The sequence below is a fragment of the Acanthaster planci genome, linkage group LG01 (assembly GCF_054643075.1).
Source record: "Acanthaster planci isolate LZ-2023a linkage group LG01, COTS_SCS, whole genome shotgun sequence".
In the NCBI taxonomy this organism is placed as follows: domain Eukaryota; kingdom Metazoa; phylum Echinodermata; class Asteroidea; order Valvatida; family Acanthasteridae; genus Acanthaster; species Acanthaster planci.
The window spans coordinates 31,438,891-31,462,493 of record NC_141777.1 but is presented as its reverse complement, the minus strand read 5'-3'; the positions used below and the strand labels follow the sequence as shown (position 1 = coordinate 31,462,493).

The 23,603-nt window shown below is 41.0% G+C and overlaps 1 protein-coding gene across 12 annotated transcripts in view; it reads right to left on the bottom strand.

Moving 5' to 3' along the window:
* The window catches only part of rpap1 (RNA polymerase II associated protein 1), an 89,834-nt gene that overhangs the window by 59,267 nt on the left and 6,964 nt on the right, over window positions 1-23,603 (bottom strand). For 8 of the 12 annotated variants that reach the window (XM_087144820.1, XM_087147402.1, XM_087147743.1 and 5 more), the window contains exons 8-28: window positions 22,891-23,157; window positions 21,901-22,109; window positions 19,489-19,590; window positions 18,950-19,117; window positions 18,337-18,498; window positions 17,221-17,428; window positions 16,899-16,996; window positions 15,422-15,579; window positions 15,003-15,203; window positions 14,135-14,354; window positions 13,487-13,596; window positions 13,059-13,254; window positions 12,271-12,420; window positions 11,677-11,819; window positions 11,237-11,443; window positions 10,816-10,941; window positions 10,128-10,291; window positions 9,326-9,458; window positions 8,739-8,904; window positions 7,875-8,111; window positions 7,010-7,169 (exon numbers count right to left, since the gene is read on the bottom strand). In XM_087144820.1, the coding sequence (XP_087000946.1) occupies window positions 7,047-7,169; window positions 7,875-8,111; window positions 8,739-8,904; window positions 9,326-9,458; window positions 10,128-10,291; window positions 10,816-10,941; window positions 11,237-11,443; window positions 11,677-11,819; window positions 12,271-12,420; window positions 13,059-13,254; window positions 13,487-13,596; window positions 14,135-14,354; window positions 15,003-15,203; window positions 15,422-15,579; window positions 16,899-16,996; window positions 17,221-17,428; window positions 18,337-18,498; window positions 18,950-19,117; window positions 19,489-19,590; window positions 21,901-22,109; window positions 22,891-23,157 (3,548 nt within the window). In that variant the 3' untranslated portion in view covers window positions 7,010-7,046. Of the gene's footprint in view, window positions 1-2,956; window positions 4,674-7,009; window positions 7,170-7,874; window positions 8,112-8,738; window positions 8,905-9,325; window positions 9,544-10,127; window positions 10,292-10,815; window positions 10,942-11,236; window positions 11,444-11,676; window positions 11,820-12,270; window positions 12,421-13,058; window positions 13,255-13,486; window positions 13,597-14,134; window positions 14,355-15,002; window positions 15,204-15,421; window positions 15,580-16,898; window positions 16,997-17,220; window positions 17,429-18,336; window positions 18,499-18,949; window positions 19,118-19,488; window positions 19,591-21,900; window positions 22,110-22,890; window positions 23,158-23,603 lie in introns of those variants that run through there. The other 4 variants (XR_015427982.1, XR_015428179.1, XR_015427925.1 and 1 more) reach the window with 3 other exon arrangements.

Sequence of the window (23,603 nt, the reverse complement as noted above, 5' to 3'; positions counted from 1 at the left end):
TGAAAAGAGATGTACCTGTTAAAATCTCTAGGGAAAATTGGAAACTGATCGATAGAGAAATGCAAATTCAAATGAGCCCAAGAAAATATCATAATGGCTAATAAAGTAACATGTAACACATAAAGTAACATGTTCAAACCAAGCAGTTGTATATGTATAAAGAACAATCGCTTGAAGCAACCACATACTCCCTCGTGGAGTGGTCTGCGAGGCAGGAGCTACCTCCTTGTTTTGCCTCCCCACAATTTCTTCTCGCTGGCTCCTCGGACTGATCGTTTTATGAATAAGGGAACCAGAGACTGAGAGGCACCCTGTGGGTTTGTTACTTAGTATTCAACAGCACACAGCACCTATTTTTCCCTTATTCTGAGAGCATGTGGGAAGTAAATATGTCCCATTTCCACATTTAAGTTATGCCACTTCAGGTCAGGATGGCAGCACAGAATGTGTCTTCCGTTTACACGGGTAATATTTAACATTCCATTTTTTGATCTATGAAATCCTTCCCCAATTTGAAACTTATCACACACAACAGCAAAGACAGCCTAAAAACTAGTTTCGACTTTAAATGCATTTGAAGAATTTATTTTCAAAATGAGGTAAGTGCCATTTTGGTCCTCTGAATATTTCCCCTTCTCATGGTTGCCTCCTGCCAGTTTCTAGGGTTTTACTTAGTAAAAAACAGCTCAATGAGTCAGAACAGTGAAAAATAACAAACCTGGTACACTCTTTTTGTTCTTAAATATTGAATGATTGTGGAAACATGGTTCAATATTTCACTGGTGTATATCCCATTTTGGAAAGAAACCCTTCATATGTTTTCAACAGTTTAAAATTCCGAACATTGATTTAGTGCAACCAAGTTTATGTTCAGGCTGAAAATTAAGATGAATCAACGCTCTGATATTATTAAAGATGAAAATCTAATTGCATCAAAAAGTAATCCAGGAAATCATGTTAACGATCCTTTTAATTGGCAGAATTTATAATCACATCATTTGAGCCAAATTAATTGGATCTGGCAGAAAATTACACAAGTTATATCTGGCCCTTTGGTAACATATAATACTGTGTGCTCACAGGCATGCTATGACAAGAACCTGCTTGTATGAGTACAAGGCTATGATTCTAAAATATTTGGATAGCCTCCCAATCCTACCATATCAGCATCAAACATGTCTGGGCAGAGCTTTCCCAAACTACAATCTATCATCAAGTCTTCAAGTTAATCCCTCCGCGAGTAGAGCTGGCCAGGTACTTCGCTATCATCTTTTCATCCCCCCTCCCTCCCCCAATGCCCACTAACTCTACAGGCCTTTCTCTCATTAACATTCACCAATGTGTCTTCTGCATCTCAATCCTATCAGCTCTGCTTAACTGCCCTGCCGCTCCTGATGCCGCGACGAGCCAAATTCTCTCAACCGCTTTCTGGCCAGGTAGCTCAAGTTTGAAGCCTGATTAAACATCATTGCGAAGGGCTCCCGCCAGTTTTTATTTATCAGTCGTCTGCAGTAACTCAATCTTGCTTTATGCAATTTTGGTTTTGGATGCAACATCGTGGCATGGGAGATGTGGTGGTTGATAGCAAAGATCGAGATGAGGGATAAAGATGGAACAGACAGAAATATAGGAGGAGAAGAATGAGGTCGCATGGTTGTTAATCTTGTTTGATCAGAGAGAAGAGACAAAAATAGACGGGCTGTATGGAGACATACTGGCATCCCATAATGAAACTTACAGACTTATCACAAAGATAAGAGTAGAAAGGCAGATGGTGATAATTTCCCAAAGTTATTTACATTTTTTAAAAGGTTCCTTAAAAGAGGACATGCGAAGATTACAGACAACTACATGCATACTGAACCAGGCCAAGAACCTCGGACCACTGGACAACCGTTCAAGCGATTCACCAACTGAATTAATAGATTAATGCCTGCATATCTCCAAAATAGCCAACTACATTACAATGTACACATATACATTAATGCCTGCATATCTCCAAAATAGCCAACTACATTACAATGTACACATATACATTAATGCCTGCATATCTCCAAAATAGCCAACTACATTACAATGTACACATATACATTAATGCCTGCATATCTCCAAAATAGCCAACTACATTACAATGTACACATATACATTAATGCCTGCATATCTCCAAAATAGCCAACTACATTACAATGTACACATATACATTAATGCCTGCATATCTCCAAAATAGCCAACTACATTACAATGTACACATATGTGAAGGTATGAAAACAATGTCAAAGTGGTGACAGTAAAAATGACGGAGGCATCGCAACAATTTCCCTTCATCCTACTACCCCTCTCTTTGATGCACTGAGCAGAAATTCAGCATCGGGCAATGCAAGAAGGTAAAAACCAGCGGATGTAAATGCCACAGCAGTGGCAGTAATGAGACTACCATGGCAGGGCCAACATCTGGAGATATTGAAATACAAGCTGCTGAGCCCAGTCTGTATGTCAACTCAAGAATCCAGAGCAATATTCCCACTCTGATTGGCAAACGACAGATCCACATTTTGGGCATTACTCCCTCTACTGGAAAACATGGAATAACATCAATTTATTCTACACATATGAAGTTGCTGGCCGAGCAATTTACTTTCTTACAGCACAGAAAGAAAGTGAAACCTTTCACATAAAAGTGTTACCTTTTTATTACATACAATTACTACAGGCTAAAAAATGCAGTGAAATTCCACTGTAAAAGGAAATAAACATGTTTCATAAACATGTTTCTTTTTTAAATTAAAAACAAATCCCCTTCATATCACCAAACATATGAGAAATTTTTTTTTAAAAGTCCACAAACGTTTCATATCCAAATTTCTTCAGTGTATACTAACAACCAGAACATTGAGTTGTGGCAAAATCATCGATGGTCGTGTGTTCAAGAAGTCATCAGAAAAAAAACATAATTGACCTGGGTTTGTTCTTTGCTTGATCAGTCATGCTTCATGCTTGGGTGAATGCAGGAACAGAGGATGTTCTTGTGAAGGAATAATTTCACACTCTCTTTCTCATTAGATAGGGCCTGAAAATACCCTGACCTTTTCCGAAGTACAGCCGCTGGCCCATGCTTCACTGCTGGTGCAGACAAGTTTCAACAGTCAGTTCTTGTTTCGGCAAAAAAAAAGTCTTTCGTCTCTGGTCAGCTTGTGCATTGATTTCAAACATGTGCGTCAATCTTTTTTTTTTTTTTTTTTTTTTAAAGAGCTGCAACAGCACCCTCTATTGCCGCACTGCCTCAACATTTTTGTGGGCAGCTCGATCTTTTACTCAGGGCGATAAATCACGAGAGGCTGGATGTTTGTACAATGATAGCAGACTATGGACATGAAGTTGTTGTTAGCTTATAATCATAATAAAGTTGGTTTAGTTCCATAACTCTAAAGCATGTATCTACAATTTTCTGTACAATCCAACCCTGGAGAAAAAAAAAATGTGTCATCACATCAATTCCGGAACATCAGTCTGAACAGAGAAAAACTATTTTTTTCTTGCCTTACATTCAAGAGCTGGTTCAGAATTCGTTATCAGTCAGTTTTCAGTAATTAAACACATGAAAGTCCATTCATAAGACTTAACTAGAAACTATGAAGAACTTTTTCACTTAGAAAAACATGGCAGACGACCTATTAACATTGAAACAACTTATACATGTACACGTTCCAGATAGTTTGAAACACTCTCACACATTTCTAAGGATCTTTTTATTTAGCTTTTAGTACTTCCTGAATTTCTTTAAAGTTGTAAATTTACTTCCATGTGGCTAACCACACTCCAAGATACCATGATTCAACCAACTACAGCAAAATCAAGGTGCCAAAGAGCAATGTCACCAGAAAAAAAAGTCACCACAAGAATTTCTACATGTACTTCAAAATTCAAACCTTGCATTCGTAAATTGTTTGGGAAAAAGCCACAGAACTTTGGTCAACACTGCCTCTTGGTTAAAAAGTCCCAGGTTTTGTTGTGATTTGATTCCAATTTGAGGTAATGATATCATTTGCTTTGTGACTAAATGCATATGGGCAACTTCGGTCTAAAAATAAACGTAAATTCTGTCCCTCAGAGCCTACATCCTTTTACAGGAAAAATCAACCAGGGCTCCACCACATCTCGTACAGTTCAGTCACTGTTAAACATTTTCTCATAGTATTCCTCATTTCTGCTAGTTGTATCACTCGGAGCTGTGACTACGTCACTTGGCATATGCTTGGTGTCTCATTTTATAATGATGTACCCTTGTTTCTTCAAAAAGTACAACAACCCAACAAGATAAGAGCAGCACATGCTGCAGTGATTTGAACAGATGTTCAACTCATGGCTGCAACCAGTCACTGGGTTTTAATTAGATGTTCTTATTAGATTCCCATCTGATTACTGTTTGCCCATGACTGCTTCTGTGAATACTCTTTCAATGCCACAAGTGACGTACATTTACACGAAATGTTCCAAGCATGAAGTCCTTAAACCTTCATTCTTTCAGAATGAAGAAGATTAAAAAACAAGACCAAACATTGCATAAGATCAATATCCCTTCAGGTACTGTATGCTGCAGTTTCAGCATGGCATCCAGGCTGAAGATGGGACAGGTGCACAACTGCTATGTTGGATCTAACCATTCTTGTTTTGACCTTTCCAGACAGACAAAACATTACTGTTAAAGGGAAAGACACATCCCTCAGGGCCTGACAATTTTCATTCAAAAAGACACAAAAAATTAACACAAAAATGCCTTATTCAAACAAAATGTATCAACTGGTCTCAGTCCAAAAGTAAAACAAAGTTTTAAAACAAGGTTTAATATTGGAATTACATGTCCAAATCAATCAATAATAATTGATTACATAAAATACTATATACAGAAAGCAATATGTAAATGCAATAAGATCCAACTCCTCAGCATGTCGACTTTTAATACCCAAGTGTAACTTGATGTCATTTGCATTTGGCTTGATATATCAAATGCACGTACATGTTTCAGGCTGCAACACCAAATCCTTCACGCGTGCTAGTTTGGTCTAATTCCTGATGAACATTCAGCCCCCCCCCCAGATAACTCATTACCTCCACCATTTCAATATTTCTTCTAATGAGAGCCCGGAAGGCCTGACAGAATTTATTGATGAAATCTGCTCCCCGTTCCCCCCCCCCCTCGATTGATTGAAGTGTGAAGTATGCGTAGGTGCAAACATGACTCATGCTGAGCTTGAGGGCAAGACAGGGCAGAACGGTTGAAGCCGCCCGGACCGACAGACAGACAAACATGCCAGCAGGTCCATGAGCCAGACTGCCCCGGTTATATTGATGATCTAGTTTCTGTGGTGAAGTGGACCGCTGTTCTGTTTTTTTAAACAAGCTTGAGGGCTGTGGGGACAACTTGCTGATGGAAACACGTACATGATGCCTGCGGAACTTATCTATAATTCAATAAATGTAGATGATGTACAGATCTTTCCAAACAATTCTGAGCAATTTACTGCATGTGTGATACAATCTTTGCCTCTGTGACAATGAGATAGCAAACTAGATTAAGACTGGGCGTGACATCTTTTACATTATCCACACAGGGACTGATTTGTTGTCTAGAGTGGCAGGACAATTTAATGAATACTGAAATCAGTTTCTTTGCTGCCTGCAGTTTTAATTTCATTTTTCCCAAACGATCAATGATTCGCTTCACTACATCCTCAACAACACTTCAACTTTCGCGATTCTGTCAGGAAAACAAATGTTAAAATTGCAAGAGTTTAACAAGTCCACCACTAAGAATTCTTGTGGTTTGTACATGGAAGTATTGAGGTAACAGCGTACCAGTCTCTAAAATAATTAAGCAATGAAAATCAACTTAATTTGATGTAACACCAAAAAAACCTGCACAAGATTTTTAATGGAAAGCATTCGTTAATCAAATCAGTAGCAATTCTGTTGCCCACAAGCACAAGTTTAAGAGAGGAATTCTTTTCAGCTGAGACTTAATGCATGGCAAGTTAATGATTGAAACTCATAATGAAGTCGCTGACGTCACTCGACAGAACAGGCTCATCTAAGTCGGCGTCAGACGGCTTCTTCCGACCAACATGTTTCCACTATATAACACTGAGGTGAACACGATGTATAATTCATCCCACACCTTGGGTGAATACATGTGCAACGTTGACCAACTTGTCAGCATACAAATGAAACACCTCACAGCTACATTGTACATGTGCATGTAGTTCAGAATGCATCTTTCAAATCCTTCTAAAGGCAGAGGAAATTGCAGGTTATATTGTCTTATGAAATACGAATGAGTATGAACCACTACTGTGAGTCTCAGACCAAAGATCTATTCAGAAGATAATCTATTAACAGCCAGCTACAGACAAAAGACTCACTTAGTACTGCGATGATTTATTAAGATTCCATGTTATGAATTTCTTTTCTTCAGGAAAGCAGAATAGTTTGAAAGTTAACAAGAAACAATAATTTTGCGGGACTTCCTATGAAGGCATATGGCAAACACTGACATGAGGCATTATATTCTGGAATGATTGTAGTGACATCTAACAGGAAATTCGCGACTGAATTGAGGTCACAAAATTTGTCTCCATAACATTTTTGGCCCCCCCAACATCTGTGTAAAAATGTGTGTAGTTTCCACAACTACAGCAAAACCATGGGGTGCACACAACTCTCTCCAGTCAAAAATACTTGTCATTGACAACACATCAGTGTCACATATCACGCATCAAAAATGGAACACGCTTCTCTTACACAACCACTCGAGAACAAGGCGAATCCTCCTTTATGCACATTCAAATGAAAACTGGAAGTATCACTTAACTGTTATTTGTTCAAATTGTTTTGCAAATTCTGACAGTAAAATGGAAATCATTAGCCTCCTCAAATATGCAACAAGAGAGAGCCAGTTAGAGCACAGAGTCCATATGGAATCTGTGAAAGTTCTGTCAAAGATAACAGAACTTACCCTCAAAAGATTGGCACCCCGTGGAGCTAGCTGTGCGCTACCTCTTCTGCGCAGCTTGTAAGATGATGGCTCTCTCCGGAGGGATTGAAGGATACAGATTGAATCCAAGTGGTGAGGAGAGGTCAAGGCCTTGGTAGCAGGTCAGATGATGCTGTATCATCTGAAACAGGAACAAGTTATGATAATTAAACACAAATATCTGGAATGTAGCCAGACAGTAGAACACTTTTCAACTTTAGATTATTGTTATTACCAATTTTATTTTGTTTTCATTGTTACGGCTTGTAGGACAACAGATTTTCAAATCTCCTCGTTGACCTCCAATGTAAATTTTGATCAAGCTTTTAAACGGTTACAAATTTCCAGCTTGTTCAAAAAACTTAGCCTGGCACCAAATGGCCCAGTGAAGAAAACAATCACTCAGTCAGCCCACGCACAATGGGGGAGATACAAAATTGTTTTCTGTAGGGCCCTCAAACATTTGAAATTTCAGTAAGTAAGCTTTTATGGCCTTTGTGAGGGATGAGATTGAAGTGTGGGGCTTTTTACAAGCTTTTGGAAGGAAAGGAATTGAATTAGTTCAAAAAAATAACGTTTTTCTCATTATTTTTCAAAAACCCTTTTTTGCTGTCACCTCCCTCCCCAATATGCCAACTACGTCATTATGGAGAAAAACTGTTGCAAAGTGTCTCATTCAGGGACAAAAGCAGTAGTACTTTGGTACAAGAAAAATCTACCATGTTTCCCTTTTTGATGTGCTGATCAGAACACAAAGTGAACCCTGCGATTACTTTCCTCACAGCTACAGGACAAGCAATGCTTGAGAGGTTAACATGATCAGAAAGTCCCACTTCCAGTTTAATACCTCGTCCTTGATGGCCAGCACCTGCCTGAGTAGCCTGAGTCTGGCTTGTACCACATCCAGCTGGTCTGAACCGGTTTGGCCGAAGAGAAATCCGTTCAGGTGATGGAGGGCCACGACATACATGATTGGAGACCACGTGGACTTGACAGCACCTTTGATAATTGAGCTCAAGTAGATTTTTAAGAGCTCTAGGTTGGTTTCCTGGGGATGCAGGAAGTTCTCAATCGGCAAGATCAGCTGCAATAAAGTTTGATGTAAGAATGATTAAGAAATCTTTCACAAATATACAGATTTTTAAAACAAATTCTAATTTGGTGTATTCACAAGGTGTGTTAAAACTGCCGGTACACCTTCAAGGTAAACCTCTACATGCAATAATGTGAAGATCAAACTCAGCTCCTCTACTCAAGAACCCCTCCAAAAGTCGAGAAAAGAAATAAATGGAAGTAAAGATATGACCAAAAAAACCGATTCACCCAAAATCGTGTTTTATATCCTGTACTTAAAATAAACATCTATGAACCTACTCTTTGCAACATCCAGAACTTCAAGCCAAATTATGGTAAAGACCAACTCAAACTTCAGATGACTGGACACTCAAGGAGGCCCCCAGTAATGGAAGAAGCTTTGGGCCAGCTATACTATGAGATATCTGATGCTTGGTGGTTTTCCTAACACGGCTCCCTCCATTACTTGGAGGGGGTTCCAAATGTACAATCCTCTTTTGCCTTGACTGATCACATCAAGAGATTTAAGTTACATTCTATTACACAACTATGAAATCGTCTCATTTATTAAGACAACTCAATGTTACTCATCAGTACCAAATGACCTTATGCACATCCAATGCATCCAGTGAATTACCTGAGCGACAGGAAGATTGAGAGCTCTGAGCGCATCTGCGTGTTCACACCACAGAGCTTTGCGTATCCCGACACTGAATCTCTGCTGCATTGGCAGCAACACAAAGTGAGCAAAGAGAGGATCACCGAAGGAGACAGCCTCATACTGCGTCAACAGCTCCATGAAACTAGATGTCAAAAAGGATGAATGAGAGATAGTATCTGGGTCCCAATGATTGGTTATTGATGCAAATCTGTAGCATAGTGGGGACACTAACAAGCTGTGTATTGATTCAACATTGATAACTTCTTGTCCTGAATTAAAATGTGAAACCTGGTTTTTAAGTAACAGTGAACAATTTTCATAAAATTAGAGACAAGATGACTAGACATACACGGAAATCTCTTGAAGGCCCAGCATGATAAAAAAATGCCCTGCAACAAAAACGGAAAAAAATCGAAAAGTGGAAGATCCCCCTATTTCCTCTTAAGGTTAAATTCTTCTGCAACATCATTTTGAGAACAAAAGATGGGCTTGAAAACCAGGCTAAATTGATTTGGTAGGTGCAACATTTGTGGGATCGGTCATCGACTGGATCTAAGACTTACAGGTCGTAGAAAGAAGAGACCCCAGGCACTGCTACATCAAAGTCTAGGAGCTTCAGATAGTCTGGTTGGGTGTACAGCCTCAGTAGTGGGCTGAGGTAATGACGGACTGAGTCTTCTAAGAACAGGTCACTCCCTGTAATAAGAAAGATTCCCTGTCCCTTGAGTAAGCTTGATGCCAAGAGGTGCGCAAGTCATTAAGCATGTTGTCAAGTTGATGACTGCTGAGAAAGTGGAATACGGCAATATTTTAAACCCATGCCAAAGGTTCCCTGCATACCCACAGGGTAGAGAAAATGTGCCTAGCATTAGACTAGTCATCAGCTGCCTTGTTACAAGAGCTTTGCGACAATACACGCAAGAGATACAGTTTGCAATTTTCCTCTGGACGAATAACTCATCACAGTGTGACCTTCGACTAAAATGAGTCATCCTGCCAACGTGAGATTGAGTGGGGGAAGTTATCTGCTGAGTGTTAGTAAACCCCTATGATCGGGGACCTCCTGCTGTTCTTCAAGCTTTTTAAGGGCTCCCATAAGAATTCGTACACGATCTTCAACCATGGACCCTCACCAAACCGTGGACCCTCAGCCAACCATGGACCCCACAGTCCTCTAATGTTCAACATGCATGACTGCATGTGGATGCAAACTCCCCCAAACCTCGCACGCGAGCCAATGCAGGGAGGACAGCAGTTTGAACTGGGCAAGTCTGGATATAAGCTAGGACATCTCACTACAAGGAGGATGGGGAAAGAGAAAATAAAACTTGACATCATTGGACAAGATTGTGAACAACAGCATACCTATGAGGAAGACACAAAAGAGGCGAGCTATCTTGGCTGTCTGGGGCACCATCTTCAGACTCTGGGGCCTCCATGTCTCCAGCATGTAGATCCAGCGTAACGTGTCCACTAACGCGCTCAGGATGTGAGGAGGCAGGGCCTTGAGTGACTTCCCATGCATCTCACTGGGTGGGAAAGAGTGAAGGGCAGACTTTGTAGTCAACAGCCTGAAGAGGCTGAATATACGTTTTTGTGCCCCCAAGATGGCCAATTTAGAATTTTCTACCACCTTAAATTTAACTTTTTGTTGCTAAATATTTTTTTCATTGGTACTTAATGCAATCCGCTTGGTCTGTTCTTTGCAATGTTATAAATTTGACCATTTTTGCAAATGTCATTTGTTAAATAGTCAGAGAATGAAATTCGTCCAACATTACAGCTAGGAAATGTTACAAGTACACTTCAGCAAGTCTTATGTTAAGAGTGAAAAGAGAGTTCCCCATAGAGGTTATGCGTTAACACGTCCTCAGAGACCAAGAGCTTTGTATCACTGGGATAGGCTTGAGTGAACCTTTTTTGCACTGCTGTCGCTAAATTAAAATAACAAAAACAACCTTTGACAAACCATGGAGATGCCAGCAATGCGTAACTTTTGAAGTGATGATGTCAGTTTGACGTATGGAATTGGATATCTAAGTTTTATACTCACGCCTTCTGCGCTTCTGTGTACAAGTGAAGGAGTGGGAGAAACATCCAATCGACAGGCAGCAGGGCACCAGTGAAGGCTGGCAACATAAATGAATCTATCGCATGCGGTTGATGCAATGACTTGCATCTGAGAACCAGCAGAAAAAAATAAAGGTAATGCAGCTCACTCATTAAAGGTAGTACCCCACTAGAGGTGTTCTTCTCAAGAACCTCTTGACACTTTATTCTTTGTGGTTGTCACCACTGTCAGGGAACACGAATCAAAAGTCAAGCGTAAAATTGCAACTTGAGTTTTCCTTCCAATAAAACTTGTACATGTTGTACCATTCAGAAGTGCACAAACCCAATCCACTATCCACTTCAAAACAGTTTAACTTAGCTAAACTTGTACCACACGGGGCACTGAGAAATCAGAAACTCACCTTGACCTTGCCAATGACTCCAGGTCCGTTCCAAAAAACACCATGTAAATATTGCGTATACTGACTAGGTGCTCATAGGCTCTTTGCAGTAGTTCGCCTCGACTTGGTTCAGTTTTGCTTAGGCTAGGAGCTACTGATGTTTGAGGGGCTGTCATACTGAGAAGATCAGCCAAGTCAGCTGCAATGGGATCACCGATTCTACCCTCACTGCAAGACAGAAGTCCATTTTTGTTTGTGCAATTCAAAAGTAGAGGGCGACTCATACTTGACACCAATGAAAATGCAAATCGTGGCGTCAGGGCTAGCATCCAAATTCGAAAACAAAATTGAACACATATCAACTTCGGTTGTGAAGGCTCAGTGATGTCAAATTAGTGATCACTTTTGAGTGTGAATTGGTCTTTCAATTCATTCCGACATTTAAGACCAATTGGACTTACGCTATGAAATCGGTGTTGAAGAGGACACTAGACATGAGATCATGGACATAATACTCATCTCCAGGTTGTAGGCGGACAAAGAGGGACAGAGCAGCGCTGTGGTACAGGTTGCTGTACTGATGACAACTCTCTGCTTGTTGAGCCTTCAGGGATGAACAGTATATGACAAAAAAAAGGATAAGACTTGAGAAGCTTGGAATTTTAGTTCAAGTCAAAAATCAGTCAGTAGAATGCGGTAAGATATACTTGATAAGAGGAATCACTTTCCTGGAAATAAAGGCACCTGATCCAAAAGACTGTAGAATATACAAGAGCAAATAAACTACAGTGAAAAATTGCATATCTAGTAATGGTGGAGTTGACATCAAGTGTAAACAAACTTTGGTTGAAATTCAGATCAGTTCGGCAATTGTCTTACTCAACAAACTTTTACGTAGTTTGCATATTTTGGGTTCTGGAGTATGTAATCATACCAATCAATCATTAATTGTATAAACCCTACTCCAACTCAAGCATAATTTATTCATCTTGAACAACTTATTCTCTGCACCTTATCGGCAACCCAACCAACCCCCCCCTGACTGTTTTTCTTACCACACAATGATAGAGCCTTAGGAGGTAGTACAGAGCTTGGTGTTCAAATCTAGCAAAGCAGCACCCGAGGTGTGAGGAAGGCTTCTGGGTATTCTTACAAATCCTCTTTAAATAGGCTGTCACATAGGTGTTCTCAACAATTGGACAGAACTGCAGATAGAGTCCATTGCAAAATAGGATGGTGAACGGTAACTTCACCATAAAATAACCTAAAAGTGGATAAGTCATGACCATCAAGATACGAACACACTCTGAAATGTACTCATTATACGGTGCTTAGTAATGGACCTTTCCCATGAAATATGCAAATTTGACAGATGCATGCAGGCTACTACCACTGGTTGGCAAGTGTGGCAGTCAACGCTGTCGGCAGTGTAGGAAAGCTGCTGTAACCATAACCTGGCCCGTTGGAGGTCAATCAAAACCGTATTACAGCCTTTGTCCAATACTTCAGTACGCTTTTCTTGAAGCTGAGAGAAGCTTGTAGTGTCCTGAGTTTTGGAAAGTAACAATTCCTTGTTTTTAAGTTTGGCACTAGTACAGAAACAGCGCGTATGTGCTCATAGTTCCGCACGCATGGAGATTTGTATTGTTACGTCATAAATTTAAGCAATTTTGCCAACCAGTGGTATTTAATGTGCATGCGCCGGCCTTATGTGCATATTTCATGGGAAAGGTCAACTCATATCGGAGAGGGGAAAACATGATATGAAAATTTTATGTTAACCTGTTGGCTTCAACGGTTAAAACAAACGGAACCAGACTCTAGTTCTTGTTATCTTCGTTACCTTAGCAGCAATTCCCTTGTGGATCTGAAGTAACGTGTGTACCAATCTGAGCAGGCCAATGGCTAGACCGCACGACGAGTCTTTCCTCACCGATGGGTAGTTTCTCTCATGGTTATGAGGGTCACAACCAAGATCAGGTAATGATGGTGCACATGTTGATACCTCCTCTTCTCTGAACCGTAGCGTGGATTGAAGTCTGCAGAAATTTCATAACAGATGTACTAAATTTTCAAAATTAAGGGATATCAACCAACAAAAGGGCTAGACCATGCAATAACCCCTTTGAGAGATTGTGGGTTATGTGAAATTGTTGAAATGTTTAAGGATTTCAAAATGCCAAGAAACGGTAAGGCACTGGAGCACACAAAACGGAGGGGTGGAGAAACTTGGTGGAACATCAACTCCTACATGGCATCAGCCAAACTTACTTGAGATTGACCATGACATTGTAGAAGGTAGCTGAGGTCATGAAGGGTACCAGTGAATAGTAAACCAACTTCTCAACATTCTGCAAGCATTCTACTGGCCGGTAACAAGTCTGACAAGGAGACAGAAAGTCGGGCATGGGAATGATATAACATCAGTGGCTTGCCTTCCTTAAAATAACACTCTGAACAAGAGAACAACTTGACAAGAACGTGTGGGAAACGATGAATTTTGCAAAGAAGCGGTAAGACAAAACTCAAGGACAAAGAAAAGAAGAAGGTCAAAGCCAACACGGTATAATTTCACACAAAATTTACAGCTGAAATTTCAAAATGTAAATAAATCAGTAAATATACAATTCTGTGAAATGTGCAACAAAGCACACAATGACAGCTAGTTCATCCCACCCCAACCCAGTGAATTTTTTTTACATGATCAAAACCATCAATGGAACATTTTGAAACTATCCTACACCCTTTACAGTGTTTTTGTTATTATCTTGGATTAGTTCGGCAGCAACTTTTGTTCAGCATATAAGGAGTGCATGTAGTTCATTACACTTCTTGCACAGATCTTCTAAACACTTGGCAGTGATTGGGCCCAAAGCAAATAAAAGACCCTGGCCTGATGACCAATGTCTAACAACTCACCTGCTGCGTGTACTTGGCATAGAATGATGCCAGCAGGTTGAGGAGGCAGGAGACCAGGTCCATCACCTCCGCGTCGAGGGTCTGCGTGGTGCCTGTCATCTCACCCAGCCACCTCTGACCGCAGAATTCCAGAGGTGCTTGCAGGCCACAGACGTGGCTCCAGTTGATGCTGGGGGGTGCTGGTTGGGGCTCTGAGGAGGTAGTCTGTGTCTTGTCATTACTTTTTTGAAGGGAAGAATGTACAGGTGCGCAATGACAGGTGCTTATGTAGGTGGTAACATTTTGATCAATCAGTTGAATTTTTGACGTTAGGTGCTTTAGAGGTCATGTGGTTCACCAGTACATAACAAGCAGGGGATATTTCCAATGAGGTATATTTATGTAACTCAAAGAAAAACCAAGCTTAAGAGATACGTGTCGCAGGCTACAGTCAGCTCACAGTAAGGGTACTTGTAGCTAGATAATTTGTTGATAATAATTATGCTTCTTAGGTAACAGATGAAGTATCAGTGCAGGTGCTATGTGTGAGGCACTGGAACCCACTAAGGAATAGATGCAAATATGGAGACAGCATTGCTTTGCTTTGAGGTTGATGAAAGACACTGGCTAAATTTTACACAACGCACTCGCCAGAAAAACGTACAAAAGTATTTTTTTCATGTTGAAACACCAGTGGAAGGTATTGCATAACATCGGTTTAAGTAGAACATAACTAAAACACATTTGGGAATTTAAATACATTTAAATGTATCTGATCAGTGAAGAAAATTCACACCAAATTAGGACTGTCAAGGCTGGATTTGAATATCACACTTCAAGACAGTAACATGTAGAAACATGAGCCTCGTTACATCACACGAGCACATACCTCATTGACAACTTGGCCTGCAGCTCAGCAGCCGTTCCAGCAACATTCACTACCCCCTCTAGTAAACCAAGGAATGCTGCAGCTCGGTTTATCTGTAACCTATGCACTGCAATATCGGACTCTTCCTCTGAAGATGGCAGAGGGTGGACTGACAATCTCTGGAACAGCATAAGTTGCTGCATGAGCAGAGGATAGAGCTCTCTGTAAGTAAACAAACAAAATGATTTGTAAAAGAGATCTCTGTTTTAAATCATTTCAAGCAAAAAAAAAAATGTGATCAACAACACCTTGAAATCATACCTTTAACTTTGAAGTCGACGTCCAACCATTAGGTACAAAATAAAACTAAAACAACGCCAATTCGTGCAAAAGCTTCAACAATGCTGACACTACAAAGTCTAACAAGCTTTGTCACCAACCTGTAGTCATCACAGGCCAGTCCATAACCCACACACACCTGCCACACCTGCAGGCTAGCTGTGCTCAGCTCATATGCCTCAGCAATGTTCAGCTGCATATCTGGCGGCTGGACGGAGATGTATCGCACAACAGCTGCCATCAGCCTATTACCAGACAGCTGCATGGGAAACAAATTCCACCTGCTGGTCTAAGACTAAGAGCACCTTGCCAGGTCGTTACTGTGTTAAGGGGACAATCTCTTCTGTTAGGAGGGTTAAGACAAAGTTGTGGGAACAAAATGTTTCCCCCTAACCTTTGTGATCCAAACAACATCTATGTTCCAACATGGGTATTGTCCTCACAACTATGTAACAACTATGAGTGAACACACAAGAATTCTATTGGGTTAGACAATGAAACATCTGTTAACATTAAGCTTGTAAGTGTATTACCTAAATGCCTTTGTAAAAACAAGGCTATGGAATCCTCTATCTAGTGTAACATCATCTTGGTAAGTTCAGTCATTGCATGTCTAAGATATGTGTCTCAGTACACAGAAGCCAGGTTGAAGCTGTAAGCTGCATACATCTGTGGCTTTTTCCCTGAAAGGCTCAGGGAACACATGTGGCTCATAATGCTCATCTCACCACCAAAGATCGTATAGCGCCTCATAGTGGTGCAAGATGGAGAACTTCACTGCAAATACACATAAAACGTTGTAATCGCATAGGCGCCATTTGAGAAAGCGATACGCCTGCGCAATGCACATTACTGCATAGGCGCAGGCGCCACGGCAGGCACGTTCCACTGATCTCTAATTTACTCAGTGGCACGTTCACCTGGTGAGCCTGCGCCTGAGCTCTACCGTAAACTGCACAGGCGTATCGCTTGCTCAAATGGCGCCCATGGTAATTACACCCTTTGAGGCAGAGTTATCCATCTTGCGCCTTCGGCGCTATAGGATCTTTGCTCACCACATTCACAAAAAGTCTCAGCAGCTCTAATAATGTAGTAAAGTATGAGAATGCCAGTGAGTGTGGGCTGGACATAGGGTCACTTTGATCAACTGCAGGTGTCAGTGACTGGAGGGATGGCTCAGTGTTCATAACTTTTTCCTGATTTTTTGGGAAAAAACTTGACCTATGACATATCAAATCTAAGGACCAATGATATCCCACCAGACGTGTGATCCTTCACTCTTCCGATGCTGAGGTAACGGTGATGTATGTGTCATAGGTCTAGGATAACGAGTTCATACACTGGTTTGTGGAGTAACGGTGATGTATGTGTCATAGGTCTAGGATAACGAGTTCATACACTGGTTTGTGGAGTAACGGTGATGTACGTGTTATAGGTCTAGGACAACGAGTTCATACACTGGTTTGTGGAGTAACGGTGATGTATGTGTTGTAGGTCTAGGGTAACTAGTTCATACACTGGTTTGTCTGATTACGTTGTGTCTTGACAAGTGCCGAGGGTAGGCAATGCCAAACTTACAAGAGACGCAGCAATGTTTCTGCCTGCCACGCAAAGAACTTTGACCAGCTTCATTGCCAAGACCACAGGGTACCCGTACACATCACTCACGACACCCTCTGAAAAAGACAAGGTTCAATGGTTGATAAAAAGATCAGTATATTTGCCGCCACCAAGTGTCTTGAAGTCCCTCTTCAAGTGGAAACTTTTTTTTTCACATTTCTTGGGAAGTAATGCACATGCAACTGTGCAAAATGATTGAATAAACCAACTGGAAATAATAACTGGATGCATTCTAAGACAAGTAAATCTTTAGCTATAGAGGATGCCGAAGACCACTCACCCTGATGTTTCCAAGCTGCTGTCGGCAGAAACTCTCTCAGAATGGTCGGCATGAGACGGGGGCTTTTCATGACCTCGTAAGCAGCTTTCTTGGAGTGGTGAGAGATTCTCACCAGGATGGCCAAGGCATTGAGGACGACGGGGGCCGGAGGCCGGACTACCTCCAGGATGTAGCGGAGCCTCTGTAGGATCTTCATACGCAGAAGACCCTTTGAGGATAGAATCGCAAATACAAGAGACGTGAATTGGGCAAGCGCATTTATTTCAATAATTAGATGTTCCCGTTAATGGGACTGAAAGATTTCTAATTGAATTGGTTTCCTAGGTTTATATATATGCGACCCACCATCCCATCCCAGGCGGAAGTCAGTACTTGTGATGTAGGACAATTCCTCTCTTTCAGCTTTTTTTTTACAATTTAAAGTGATCAATGTTAAATCAAACTGTCTGCAGTAAGCTTCTTGCGGGTAGTGATGGCTGTGAAACTCCCATGAAAATCTGAACAGCAGAAGTTCCACTATTTTAGGTTTATGAAGTTACCTACTTCAGCCTGATTTTGGGATGGTGGGTCACAAATAACAGATATGTCAGCTGAGTGGAAGCAACAAGTTGAAATGTTCAGTGGCATCTTTGGGGGAGACTGTGAGTACTAGCTCAATAATGATAACGCATCGAGTAGTCAATGGGACTGGTGTTTAAGGCAATCCTCACTCAGTATCTGAACCAGACGTTCTGAAAGCTCCCTCTTCATTTACTTGACAGGTTGCATTTGCAGGAGCTGCACTTTGATCCCTCTTAAAATCAGACTAATTAATAGACACGTCGAATTTGTCTATTTAGAAACAGCTTCATTGTCAAATGTAATGATAACCATATGGGCAATAGTTCTGCCATGTCCTGGTGGAAACATGACAGAAAGGTAAACAGCTACCTGTCCACAGTAAGTTAGTCAATGGCAACTTTTGAAGAAAATTTACACTGACCAGACTGGCCACCATACACACAAACCTCTTTTAAATAGTTTAACAAGGGATTAGTTTTCTCTGGTGGATCAAAGAGGGCCACCATGAGTCCCCATTCTGTACTGGCGGGATAAGTACTTGGTTGCTATGGTTACCTTGATGGCATCCTGCTTAGCAACCTGAGGATCGGACTTATCCTTCTCCTGTATCTCCTCCCCTTCTTCTGTCACATCCTCCGCATCATTCAGGGAGGAGCCAGGATGCAGGGGTGTGGCCTCCATACCCCGATGCCAATTAAAAACCCTGTCCAGAACGATCTACAAAGTAACAAGTAACACATCTCACATCCATTATCACTGTACAAAAATTTTCAAGATAAGCAAAAGAAGCTCAGTACAAATAATACACAGATTAACCCGTCTGGCCCAATTTTATACAGGTGTCCTGCTAAGCATCAAATTACATTCAAGATAACAGGAATGGTTGGGGATCTTTCAGCACTCCAGATTTGGATCCAGAGCTCATGAACACAGAACAGCATTAGGTACAGAATCTGAAGTCATATGGTACAATAACAGAGTTATATTAAACAATAAAGTAAAGCACTATTTGTACTCATAGCCATGACTCGGAATGCAGTGCAGGATGACTTGGGTACAGGAGACCTGAGATCAAAGTATGATTTCACATCATGGACGAAATCATTACACAAAACTAATTCTCAAGGCTAAATGACTGCCTTTGAACTAAACCATAAAACCTCCCCACCTCATCCCCTGGTTGTACAAGCAGAGCTGCTAATCCTTCCATAGTTGCTGCAATCACCCCTTCGTTGCTGTTATCTAGAGACCATCTCAGCAGAAACAGCACCCCTGCCTCAAGGAGTTTGGGTATCAGGGGCTCTAGGAGCTCCCCCCCAAGCTGATTCAGTCGACACTGTTAAACAAGACGCAACATATGTTACCCTTGTGCCTTTTTCATTTTTCTGTTCTCACTCAAGTTCCTTTGAAAATAGTCAGTAGATTTATTTAAGTAGTGCAGTCCAGTCCATTAGACTCAAGATCACCTTGTAGATTTCACTGACCGTTTGGTTGATCAACTCGATCTCATTCACTGGGACTGGTATTTCTGTCATGACATTAATTGTCCCATTTGCCTTGAGCAGAAGCAGGAATTTCGTCCTCAAAACTGTGACTGACACAATGTGCACTCCTGAAAAGCAGATGACAAGCTGCTATAGCTGACAATTTCAACCATAGATTTCCCCTATACAGGTACACAGGCTTAGACAAAAGTTGTCAGCTTACATTATAGATGACCCTTGCGAGTGTCTGCAGTGCCAATACTCGCTGCTGAGTGACAGCACTACGAGACAAGGTGAACAACTCCTCAAGTGAGTATCCTGGAACCTGTGACAAAACACACACACAGGGCACAAACAATCTCAGTGAGTAAGCCTAAAGGCTAAGCTCTACAGGTGAAACTCAACTTCCTAATTCTTTGGCGGCCACATTTTTTATTTGGAAAGACATGACTGCACTGCTCAGTGCAGTGCAGAGAGATAAGTGAGAGAGAAGGTTGAACATCCCACGCAAAAAGTCAACTGGAATTTTGTATGGATTAAAGATGAATGCAAGCTGGACCTGTTTTTGCATAGATTCGGATCGCTATCAGTGATCCAACAGATCAAATGCTACTCTGGGCACGCCAGATGAAAGACGGCGATGTTTGTTTAGTAGATTTGAAGAACAATTGACCTTTGGAGCAGTATTCCTCACAATTCTTTAAGAATGTATTTTCATGATTAAAAAAAACCAATTAATTAGCTTTTCCAGGAAATTATACATTGTACCTCATAAAAAATGGCCCTTCTATCAACAAAATCCAAAGCAGAAGACATTTATTTTGTATGACAATATGTTCAATCAACAGTGAGATCTGTAGTTGTTTGTAATGTTTCTGTTGGCATGAATCTGAATCACAGGATTTGAATCAGAATTTGTGGCAAACCAGGGCCACACTGTCAGATCATATTTCATGCCATCTACCAGTACTTTCATTCACTTGCCCAGACTCAACATTTGCCAACCAGACCACTGTTATCAACAGAGGTTGGTTTTTAACTGCTGATTCAATGTTCAAGGTTTCAAGCAAACACCAGCTGATGTCTGATCCGACCCGATGTTTTACCGACAAACTGTAGCATGATGTACATGTAGGTCTACTTCAAATAACTCAAAAATAATGCACTCCCGTAAAGTGTCAGTTTTAATAATAATAAATTCCTCGAAGTTTCGTTTGCCTTTATTGTCATTGAGTTGAGAGAATAAGTTGTATGCATCAAATCACACGATATCGGTAGCACTCCGTTGTATTCACACCCAACACACGCAGTGCACACATAACTTGCTCATGTACATGTACAGTATACAGAGTATTAGATAAGCAGTGACTATGCCTGGTGCCACAGTCTAGTGCCCTGGCTCCGTTCATAACGTACAACAGAAACGGTACACATGTACAACGACAGGCTGTGGGCCACAGTCTGTGAATTGAGTAGTTGCGGTATGGATTGCAGGCAGATGTAATTTTCGTGGATACTTTACGTGGGTATCCGTGTAACTGTTCATTTGTTGAACTAAATGAGTAAACCGCAGTTTTTATTCACGCTCATATAAAAATATGAGATTTGTGCTTGAGTGCAGGGTTTGTTCCTTTCTTCAATTTAACATCGACGATCACATCGGTAAGGACAGTGAAATTTTGCTGATCCAGTGTTTTGCCAATGTTGCTGAACATCACCCCGATCCAATGTCCCATCCAATTATCAGTTGATCCCTTGTCTAATTTAAGAGCATCCTTACTGGACAGTTTGGATGGGCAAAGTTCAAGCAGTATAGCATTATTGGTTGTTAAGTTCGTCACGTCCAAAACACTGAGTTCAGTTTGTTCTATCAACAAGATCTTGTAACATTAATTTTGGATTTTTGCCCTGCCCAATGTGTATCATAACACTGTATACTCAGTGTTTGCCCACCAAGGCTTGAGATAAAACTACAAGCGTACTCGGGTGGGAGGTCATGGGTTCCCGTCCCACCCAAGTACAGTGAAACGTTGCTGTACCGAACACCGCTATACCGAACATTCAGCTGTACCAAACACCGTCCTTGGCTCCCAATATGCTGTGCACAAAACCTACCGAACATTATGCAGTTGCAAATCAACCGAGATTCGCCACAGCATACATCAGAAATCGATCCTGAGCGGTAGCTTCATGAGTTTTAGGATAAACTAAATATCAATTTTGTAACTTAAGATTTAACAAAAAAAACAACAATAATTAACAGATACATTTCTAGAAACCTCAAATGTGAATGCAAGGCAAAACATCATGAAAACAGCAAATCATAGTATCACAAGAGGGTGCACTTCAGTTAGACAAGAGAGGGCGCTATTCAAAACGTTCGGAATTTAATTTTGCTATAACAAAGGACCGCTGTACTGAAATTTAGCGTGGACACCGTCGTGTTCGTTATAGCGGCGTTCCACAGTACACTTGGGGCAAACACTGAGCATAAAGTGTTATAACACACCACAAGCAGGCAAAAATCCAAAATTAATTAACATCTCCCCGGCACAAATCCATCCTTGGCAATCTTGTAACATCTAATCTGGCCCGATCTTTACTGTGATCTGCCAGCCTGAGGACACTATCATACCTCCTGCTCTTCTCCATGGTGGTGTAATCCCTCCCTGACCGGTATCTTGGCATCCCTGGCCACCAGCTGACCGTTGAAGTCAAACCTGGCTTGGGCGCCTTCCTTGGACTTGGCTGAGGGCTTGGGCAGGTCCTTCATCCACTCCAGCTTCTCCGACTCCACCTGGTCCATGTGGACCCAGGCGTCTTGGACTTGCATAAGAGGTTCAACTGAAGACAGAAATACCAAAAAAGGCCACGGGGCAGTTCCATGACAGTATCAGCCCTGCTTAGACTTATCAGAATTTTCAAAATATTGTAATAAAAGTGGTTTCTGAATCAAATTACGGAAGAATATGTTGTTGCTGACTTTGTATTGTCACTTTGTCAAGTTGAGTTCTTTGAATTTCAAGTTTTATTGCCAAAATGTCTACATTTTTAGCAGTATATTTTTATATACACCTTTAGCTGGTCAACTTAATTCTCATCAATCCATATTTCATGAAGTGAAACCTTTCATTACTGCATCATACTTAATTATTTATAACGGTTTTGCCCTTACCCAACGTATATTAATAAGCACTGTATGCTCAGTGCTTGTCCGAGAGCTTGCGAAAAAACCTCACAAGCTTACTCGGGTGGGACTCAAACCCACGACCTCCTGCTTACTAGTGCAGATGTCTTAACCACTCGACCACCGAGCTTGCAATAAACAAACTTAATTAAGTTTTTAATAACTACATGTACATGTGGACAAGATCAGATTAAGCCTGACTGATTCCCAGCACAAAGTCAGATCAAAAAGCTGAAATCCATCTGACTTGCTATTTCAGAATCTCATCACTAACTAGTGATTTTAAAATAATCGCATTAGTTTAACAACATTAGTACACTTCATTCAGTAATTTGTACAGAAGACAGAATTTGATCACAAACATCAACTGAGCGATTACTCATTTGATGCACATTCAAAATTTTCAATAGAAATTATTGGTAGATTTTTAAGTGTTACCATTCTCGACAGATCCATCATCCATCCTTTCTGGCTCCTTGACTGCATCAGTGACTGCATCATTACTGGACAAACCTACAGCGTCAGCAGTAGGTTTGTGATCCTTATGACGTTCAGGTTGTGACTCATCATAGGCTGACCGGTCTGTCTCCATAGGTTCACTTGTTTCAGCAGAGTTGCCAACGGTTGTCAGTGAGTCAGATGCAGTGACCGTTGTGGCTGATTTTTGTTTGTGCCTCGACTGGATGAATGATACGAGACTGGGATCTGGGGCAGACAGAAATAACACATAACAGTTCATTTCAATACTTAGTAAAAACAATACATAGTAACTATTGCGCATGGAAAAAAACCAAGCAAACAGAAAGAAAATCTTTGCACAGAGGCAAACAGTGACTGGATACTGATGGGAAATAAACAATAAAATGAACTGATTCCATTATCCATTTCATTCCATGTTTAACCACTTCGTGCCGGGGCATTTTTCAACGTTGAGGATGCTGGGCCGGCATGACTATCATTTTTTCCGTTTTTAAAATCCTTCAACAATTCATCATTCCATTTAACAGTCGTTTATAGTCACACGGAGTAATCTTCAGGCACTGCTCTAAGTTGACAGGTGACCTTCATTGACACCCGAATATTTCAGCCAGGCCTGCAGCCTTGTAAACAGAGCCCAGATTGTGCGGTGTTATACAACTGTCTTTTGTTCA